This window comes from Notolepis coatsorum (assembly GCF_963971535.1).
Source record: "Notolepis coatsorum genome assembly, chromosome: 6".
In the NCBI taxonomy this organism is placed as follows: Eukaryota; Metazoa; Chordata; class Actinopteri; order Aulopiformes; family Paralepididae; genus Notolepis; species Notolepis coatsorum.
In genome coordinates, this window is record NC_140170.1 from 46145761 (window position 1) to 46155497 (window position 9737).

The 9737-nt window shown below is 43.7% G+C and overlaps 1 protein-coding gene across 1 annotated transcript in view; it reads left to right on the forward strand.

Moving 5' to 3' along the window:
• Positions 1–9287, forward strand: part of LOC311229459 (UPF0606 protein KIAA1549L-like) — a gene marked incomplete at both ends in the record, with an annotated part of 283918 nt that extends 274631 nt beyond the window's left edge. Inside the window, 6 exon segments of the mRNA XM_084315540.1 lie at positions 1–174; positions 1804–1975; positions 2990–3087; positions 5605–5747; positions 8091–8245; positions 9258–9287. The exon segment at positions 1–174 is cut by the window's left edge and continues 98 nt beyond it. Of these exon segments, the coding sequence (XP_084171666.1) occupies positions 1–174; positions 1804–1975; positions 2990–3087; positions 5605–5747; positions 8091–8245; positions 9258–9287 (772 nt within the window).
• Positions 9288–9737: the final 450 nt, after the last annotated feature.

The following is a 9737-nucleotide window of genomic DNA, read 5'->3' on the forward strand; positions in this document are numbered from 1 at the left end:
TGGTGGCTCTACGGGGACCGGCAGCCTCGGGGTCAAGGCTCACCGTGGCTCAGACTCCTCTACGCTCAGCTCGCAGCCGTCCATCGACGAGATCCGCACTCAGATGCACATGTTGCTAGGCAACGCCTTCAGCCTGGCACCGCCGGACCACGACCCCCCCTCCCCTCCAACCACGTAAGTTTGTGTTTGTTTCTTCCTCTGTTTTTTGTGGTAATGGTCAATTATTACCTGAAATTCTTTCACTTAACACATTCCCTGCCACGGTTCTATCCATCAATGTAGGCTCACTGCCACCACTCTAAGCCTATGGAGATGTTCACCTTCTTTGCAGGGCTATAACTTTTTAAATTGTATTGCTAAATTGACATTACTATGGCCCATTCAACATTGATTATCTATCGTTCAGGATGTAGGAACGTTATACTTTTTCATTCATAGATTCTTCCAAAAATACCTTCTAGAATATAAGTATGTTTTTATCGTTTTCTGCAGTAATTTCTAGAACGTGAGATATAGGCCTAAACGCATATAGATTATCGATTGCCGTCTATTCCCTAGACACACTATATAAAAAAATTCAACTGTACATGATCGTATACGTTATGATTCATCATGCGTGGAGGAAAGGGGGGGGGGGTCGTTTATAATTCCGTGATCGTCAGTAAATGCTTTATGTAGTATGGGTTGATGTATTGATCAGATAAATAAAGAAATGTACAATCGGCTTGAAAATAACGTTACTGTCCTCTTACCGTTCGCCGATGATACTGGAGGAAAAAGATCCAACTTATTTGACGTCGATCTACTAGATCCATTTCCGGTTTGTATGGCGCAATAAATGCCAAAATCATATCGATTATTGAGTTATGGCAGCGATCCATATGCACGCCAGTGTTTGTCTGTAGTCCCGCAACGATATGTGACTGCCGGACGGATTTCCCAGATGCACCGATGGCCACTTCAGGTTGTAACTCGCCCGATCATCCACCAGGCGGCTGTATTGAGGCGTTGCATTATTGTGCAGGGTCCCACTGTATCACCAGAGGCTGGGTGGCGGAATTATGAATGTCATGTCGAAAAAATGAAATATGATCTCAATATCGCTGTACAGCGTGGTCTGGCAGAATTTGCATGGCCGGCAAACACGCTGTACAACGGGATTGGCGGTGGATGTGTTAAGAGGGGAAACCCTACATGGTTTTCTTGAGATGTTTTTATGTAGAGTCATTGTTTTGAAAAGATAATACTGTACATCCACAAAGCTTTTAGAAAGTTTTAAAAATGATTTATTAATGAATGAATCATTCAAAAAAGATTTGCGGGTTCAAAATGAACGCACCCGATTGGATAAATGACATGCTGATGCTCTAATGCGACATCTAGTGGCTGAATGTTATCTATAGCACCTTTAAAGGAAAACTCCAACATATTGGGAAATTTGCTTATTTGCCATCTACCCTGGAGTTAAACAAGAAGATACATAAATGTTTTCTTCTCTGTGCATGCAGTAGGAGTAGGAAGACGCGCACCGTTAGCCTAGCTTAGCGTCAGTCACTGGAAGTAGGTTCCTCCATTAGCCTAGTTCCCAACGTCTTCCTACTCCTACTGCACACACAGAGAAGAAAAAGGTATGCATCTTCTTGTCTAACTCCAGGGTAGATGGCAAATAAGCAAATTTCCCAAAATGTTGGAGTTTTCCTTTAATTAATTATTTAAAAAGGGATGTTGATCTAGCACCGCACTTTATGCTCTCGGGTGGTTGTAACTGTTGATTTTGAATGCCTTTGACCTTTTGACCCACAGCCACCACCACCACCAGCACCACCACGCCCACAGCGCCTACAACCCGTCCCACACCAGTCCCTACAGCGAGGGGGTGACCAGTGCCCCAGGGACCATGAACCACCCCTGTGGAGTCAGGCCGAGAGCCACCGCCGGCTACGCCGACATGCACCAGTGCAGCCTACCCAAGCCGGTGAGCTGTGTGTGGGGGATGGATGGGGGATGTGTGACTGACTTCAGTAGGAATAGAATAGAACTGAACGGCATATAAAATAGCCTAGAATTAGGGATGTCCGTCCGATATTATCGGCCGATATTGGCATTAAAATGTGATATCGGAAATTATCGGTATCGGTTTTTACATTTATCTAACCTTTATTTACCCAGGCAAGCAAGTAAGAACTAATTCTGATTTTATTTATTGTCAAAAGTATGCATAATGTTGTGTTATTTCCACAACAAGACATATGTAATGTTAATTACCTGAAATTATTCCGTTTTTTGGGGGGGGAAACCCTGCATATATCGGTATCGTTGATATCGGTATCGGAAATTAAGAGTTGGACAATATCGGTATATCGGTATCGGTAAAAAAGACAATATCGAACATCCCTACCTAGAATAGAATAGAATAGAATAGAATAGAACAGAACAGAACAGAATGGGATGACAACAGAATAGACTATAAACGAGAGATAGGATGTGAGATAAATAGACACGACTAAATAATAATTTAATGAACTAGTCCAAGCATACCTACGATAGAACGGAACACATGGTGGCTCTGTGTTTAACAGCAGCTGTATTAGGTCTGCTTGAATGTAGGTTAGGTTGGTGGTTCCTTGACCATTTCTGTAGAGACCCACATTCTAAAAGTAACCTCTTTGGACACAAAACGGTTTCTACCGCAGGCTGATCCACAGTAGTAAAGAAATGTATCTTTACCTGCACATTTTAGACTACTAACCCACTAGCCTGCAGTATTTTATTCAGCCTCTCGTACAAATTAGTATGGACTTTTGAAGGCTTTATCACTTATCACTCCAGAATAATTTGGGTGACTCAAATTTAAATCATTGAAATTGTCCCACAACCAACCTTTAGCTTCTGACCCAGAGAACAAACAAAAAACAAACAACCACTGGTTTAAATGTACCCTGTCTTCCTCTGATTGGTCTCTCATGTGTGTTGTGATTGGCTATTGCAGGGCTTCAGGTTCACCCAGCTTCCTGATATTGGAATCGGGTCTCCGCCCCCACTGATCCCCTCGAGACCAGGACCGCCTCCTGGGACCTCACTACGACGGTACTACACACACACACACACACACACACACACACACACACACACACACACACACACACACACACACACACACACACACACACACACACACACACACACACACACACACACACACACACACACACACACACACACACACACACACACACACACACACACATTTAGAATCTTTATTTATGTCCACATCAGATCTTTATTTATGTCCACATCAGTGCACTTGTACATTGTGGGTTATTCTGATACATTCGGGCCCAAATTGACAATGGCAACCAAAGTTACACACACACATGGATGATGAACCTGACAATCTACACACAGCTCATGGATACAGATAGCAGCGTCTTCTCCAAATTGCCCGGCTGCCAATAATTGCTGACACTGAGCAATATCTTGCTAATTGTTTGGCTCTTCTCTTCGGAAGACCGGCCAACTGAAGGCCTCTAACACCCAACTTATGAACATGACTCAGGCTTCCAAATATGAAGACTAAAAGTTTACAGTTGTAGCCAAGCTGTGATATGGTATGCTCTAACAGTTGATACTTTAACATTTTGGTTGTAAAGGCCTCCTCTAGTCTAGACTGTAGTCAAACGTGCAGCCAACTTCTAGTGTGAGAACCTCTCTGTTATTCTCAATAACAACATCTGGGGTGTTTGCTGAAATATCAGAGAACAGTGAATTGTCCCTACACAGATTGCTATATGGCTTCACACTGCTGTGCTTATACAGCTTATATGTTGCAGGTGACCCGAGTGTGGAACTGACACTGTTTGCAATCAGATCCACGATCCTATCATGCCTACAAATGTAGAGCCCTTTGTATGCATGACAGCCATTGAGTATGTGAGACATGGTTTCTGTTGTCTGTTCGTGACCATGGTGTATGCAGTGTGGGCTATGGCTGCCAGGGAACCAGATGGAAAGGTTGAGCTTCGATGGTAAAACTTGTAGCCTAGCTTTTAAAGTGAAAATGATGATGCTCATCAATAGCTAAATTTTTTAAAACTGCGTGCGAGACAGAGTGGTCAGCGGCAGGGAGACAGGCAAGCTTCCCTTGCAGTTTAAGCTCAGTCCAGTGTTGACGTTGGCGTTGTTGTTGTGCCGACATGAGATGGCCACGGGCATTGGTAAGTGGCAGTTCATGCCACGTTCCACAGATGTCAATGGTGGCCTTCACGGAGATGGTAGGGTCAGAGATGATCTCCTCATAAACATTCACACACACACACGCACGCACGCACGCACGCACGCACACACACACACACAGTATGCAGTGAACAACACCTGCAGTATGTTAATCAGCATCATTTGAACTCATTGTCCTCTCCCATACCTCTCTGTTTCTCTCTCTCTCTTTCTTTCTCTCTCTCTCTCTCTCTCTCTCTCTCTCTCTCTCTCTCTCTCTCTCTCTCTCTCTCTCTCTCTCTCTCTCTCTCTCTCTCTCTCTCTCTCTCTCTCTGCATGTTAGACTGCATCACTTGAAGGAGCAGCACAGCAGTGCCTTCATTTAAAGGCTGTTGCTGTGTGCACTTTGTTGCTGGGCACTTTAGCACTGCAGCGATTGATTGACGGCTTAGCTGCTTGGGTCACAGGATGGGGCATGACTGCCATCTGGTGGTGAAACTTGAATAACACCTGCATGTAAAGTAAAGAAAAAAAACACCTAGCAGCTTTGATGGGGTGCAGATCGAATGCATCAAATACAAACAGGTCATTAGATGCAAAAAACAACAACATAAAAACATAATTTACTCATGTTTAAAATAATTGTATGATTAAAAGACCAATTAAAGGACCAATAATACTGTCAAAGTATATGTCAAAAACTGGACTGCATGCTGTCCAAAATATTGGTCACTGTAAAAACATAATATAACACGTCGTAAATACAAAATACAATGGAAAAGAGTATATATATAATATATATAGTATATCAAATGTTTTGTGATAAAGATTTTTTTAAGGTAATAATGACTATTGGCAGCTTCTAGTCGAATTTGTCCGATAATCAATTAAGTCCTGTCGCCAAAATGTACCAAAGACATTCAGCTCCCTGCATCAATAACCAATGAGATGTGTTTTACCTGCCAAGCGGTGCTCCCAGCGTTATACACCCTGCCAATCAGAGGCTGGGAAACATTCTGTTTAACTCTGCTGGTTCCTCTGGGAGTCTGTGGAAAACCTTTGTTGCGTGTTGTACATGTGCTTGGAAAGTGATGCGACGCTCGCTCTATTCCTGCTGGCCATGCAGGTAAACCCACTCTGTCGGATGCTGTGGCAGACTTCTACAAGCATACACATTCCTAGGCACACCTAGTAACTTTGCTTGTACTGGCGAACGTCATGAAAACATAGAATGACAGCAAGGCAAGCCAAGGAGCGAAAAGGAAACGTATTATTATGGGCTGGTTTCATTCAATTCTAATGTAATATTTTTCGTTTTTGACATTGACATTTCCTTATATTTGAGCAACATTTCAAGGTGTAATACCTCCACCTCTCCTCTTGTCTCCTCAGCTCCACCCCAGACGTGAGCCTGAAGCCTCGGGTGTCAGAGGCCTCCGACCTGCAGGCCCAGCACAATGGCGCCCCCTACCTGCCACTGTCTAGAGCACCCTTCCCTGCTGTCACTGTCGACCAGTCAATTACCACCTACTCAGGTATGTGTGTGTGTGTGTTCGTGTATGTGTGCCCATGACTAAATAATACTGAACTGTGTTTACTGCTCAGTAGAACTCAGTAGATTAAAAGTGTCTCACAGGGGCAAATTCACAAAGAATGGAGTGCGCGGCGCTAATAGCACCCTTAACTGAGCGTGATTAGCACGTGCTATCTGCTCCGTCTTTGCAACTATTCACTAAAGATATTGTGCGGTTGATATGAATGAATGAATGAATGAATGAATGAATGAATGAAAACTTTATTTAACAGATTGCAGAATGGGTACAATACAGTACGGCTCAATACACACAATTGTTAAGGGGATGCAGACCAGAGAAAGACGTTTGTCTTGTTTACATCAGGGTCCCCCATTTCTCCGGCGCATATATACCAGGGGCGGAGCTAGGGGGTGGCTACCTGGGCTCAAGCCCCGGATGTATTCTGAAAAGCCCCGAATCTATTTTAAAAAAAATAAAAAAAAATAAAAAATTAAAATAAAAAAACGATTTATTTTTTATTTTTTATTTTTTTTATACAATTCATCATTGTTACATGAAAATATGTTTGCACCAGATTTAGCAGAAGCTAATTTCCATCTGTGGTCTATCCAGCTGCTAACTGTATTTGAGTGAGTTAAGTCTTGGTGTTATGGTAGACTCAGACCTAAGCTTTAAATCACAATCAACAAGTTGACAAAAACTTAATTCTTCCACCTTAGAAACATAGCTAAAGTACGGCCATTTATAAATCAAAAGGACGCTGAAAACCAGATCCATGCCTTTATCTCAAGCCAACTCGACTACTGTAATGCACTCCTTACCGGCCTCCCGATTAAATACGATGATAACTATTTTATTGCAATGCACTATTGCATTATTTTATTCTATTTTACTAACTATTTTATTGCACTGCACTATTTTACTTTGTATCAGTGAATCATGGACGCCTGGCCATAAGAGCATTCGGAGCATCTCTGCTCTCCCACTATTGAACTTGGGGGAGCAAAGGTATAATCTTGCTCCACCACTTTTTGATTATATGAAAAATATGATATATCCCCCCCCAATATATAAATCTAACCGGTTAACTGAGTTTTATAGTGAAAAGAGCAGCTTTATTGGTCAAGATTGAAGGCTCTATATTGCAGGAAATTGCACGTACAGGTTCATTAAAAAAAAAAAAAAAAAAGGGGGGGGCCATCTGGGCTAAGCCCCGGATCTCCTACAATCCTAAATCCGCCCCTGATATATACTAGCGCAAACATGCCCATGGGTGTGCAATTCGCTCCTGATTTGCTCCAGCGCAGTTGGCTCTCTGAGCAGTTTGCACCTGGCAGCGCTGGTGGCAGATATCAGGAAGGGGAAAAAATAAACCCGAAATGAGGCATAGACATAACAGTATTTTTCACCATTTGTATTTTGTTTCTTTCTAATTGTATTTAGTTTCTTTTGTAATGTATAGAGCTTGCTTCATTTGTATTTTCATGACATGTCATTGCATTTGTTTGTCATGCCATCCCCAAATAAATTATTTTGAGCAGACCTGTCCATGGTGCCGAATCTTACCGAGACCTGTCCATGGTGCTGCGAATAGAACCCGCGTTCTCATATACTCCAGAACAAACTTTTCATTGACCGTGTTTCCAGCATCTACTCCTGACGAAACATTATAAATTAGACGTTTATTCTGGAGCATATGAGTGTGCGGGTTCTATTCTCTTTATTGTCATTATTACCAAACCCAGCACCCAAAGGAGTGATGTGCTTTGGAGGGACTATATATATAGCATTGCCCCATCGCTAGGATCCAGGCATCTAAGCCTGCTTTTTAAGATGCCAAATGTGCGCTCCATCACACCACACGTTCTGATGTGAGCCCGATTGTACGCAGCCGCTCCAACGTTGGCAGGATTCCGCACCCTTTGTGCAAGCTTTGTGAATATAGCAAACTGTGTTTCAGGGCTAGTTGCGCCGACATAGCGTCAGAAAAAGCAGCGCAATCCCTTTGTGAATTCGCCCCACAGCTGTATAGACTTCTTTTGAGCCTGTTGAAACCAGGAGATGAGGGTTGAAAACAGCGATATTAGAACAACAAATTATCCTTATTCAAATAAATGCAACTGCTTTACCATCTTGGGAGACCTGTGGGGTTCAGTGTTGTGTTGTTGTTGTTGTTGTTGTTGTTGTGGGGGGGATTATCGTGGATAATAATCGTTTTTGCTGGAGGCTACAGACAGAGAGAGATTTCTTCTGGAATCATGCATTTTCCGTGATTAGGCTGGTTCTGCTGTCGATCCCTACTAACATGTTGTCCATTGGCTGAACCTCGTGTTCGACGTGCAGGAAACCCAATGACAGCAGTCTACGCCATATCTGCCAACCGCCCCGGTTACTCGGACTACTTTGTCATGTCTCCCACCTCCTCGTACCGAAGCCCTTCCTGGATGTCCTACCCCCCCGAGGCTGAGGACCTCCCACGCCAGTGGAACGATACACCGGTGAGGAAACACCCACACACACACACACACCCACACACACACACACACACACACACACACACACACACACACACACACACAGAGGTAGCAGATTAGTTAACACACACACACACACACACACACACACACACACACACACACACACACACACACACACACACAGAGTAGCAGATTAGTTCACACACACACACACACACACACACACACACACACACACACACACACACACACACACACACACACACACACACACACACACACACACACACAGAGGTAGCAGATTAGTTAACACACACACACACACACACACACACACACACACACACACACACACACAGAGTAGCAGATTAGTACACACACACACACACACACACACACACACACACACACACACACACACACACACACACACACACACACACACACACACACACACACACACACAGAGTAGCAGATGAGTTAACACACACACGCACACACACACACACACACACACACACACACACACACACACACACACACACACACACACACACACACACACACACACACACACACACACAGAGTAGCAGATGAGTTAACACACACACACACACACACACAGAGTAGCAGATGAGTTAACACACACACACACACACACACACACACACACACACACACACACACACACACACACACACACACACACACACACACACACACACACACAGACAGAGTAGCAGATTAGTACACACACACACACACACACACACACACACACACACACACACACACACACACACACACACACACACTCACACACACACACACACACACACGCACACACACACACACAGAGTATCAGATTAGTACACACACAGGTACTAATTAGGTATTAACACACACACACACAGTAGCATAGTAGTTCACACACACACACACACACACACGCTTGCAGTCTGGTCTCCTAGTTCAGGATCATTACTGGTCATTTCTCCTAATAGTCTGAGCCAGGTTTCTCTTGTCCCTGCAGAACTCACGTCACCTGGAGACCATCTGCTGAAGTCAGTCTGTCTCTGAGTGGAAACAGCCGACACCTCGGTGGGTCCCCTCCCCTCCACCCTGCTCCCCTGGGCTGAGACGTCACGCTACCAGTATACACCTTCCACTGGGTTTAGACCCAGCCTACTGGTTACACACAAAGGCCTCTCTGAGAATGTGCTTGTTGTATAAAGTCCTTTTGACTTCCCATATGAAAATTAACTACAGTAAAACTATAGTGTTACGAAGGATCAGATTAAACCGAATATATATATTTATTGATTGATATATATTGCATAATATTTGTATATCGTTTGATATCCCTTGTGTATTCCTTGTACATATACACGGAATATCCCTTTAGCCTAGTACAGACCATAATATTTCATTCTCCTATTGGACAGCGGTCCACCAGGCGCCATTGCCATACCTCCAAGGTCTGGTTCAAAGTCACCGCCGGGGACTTGCCTGG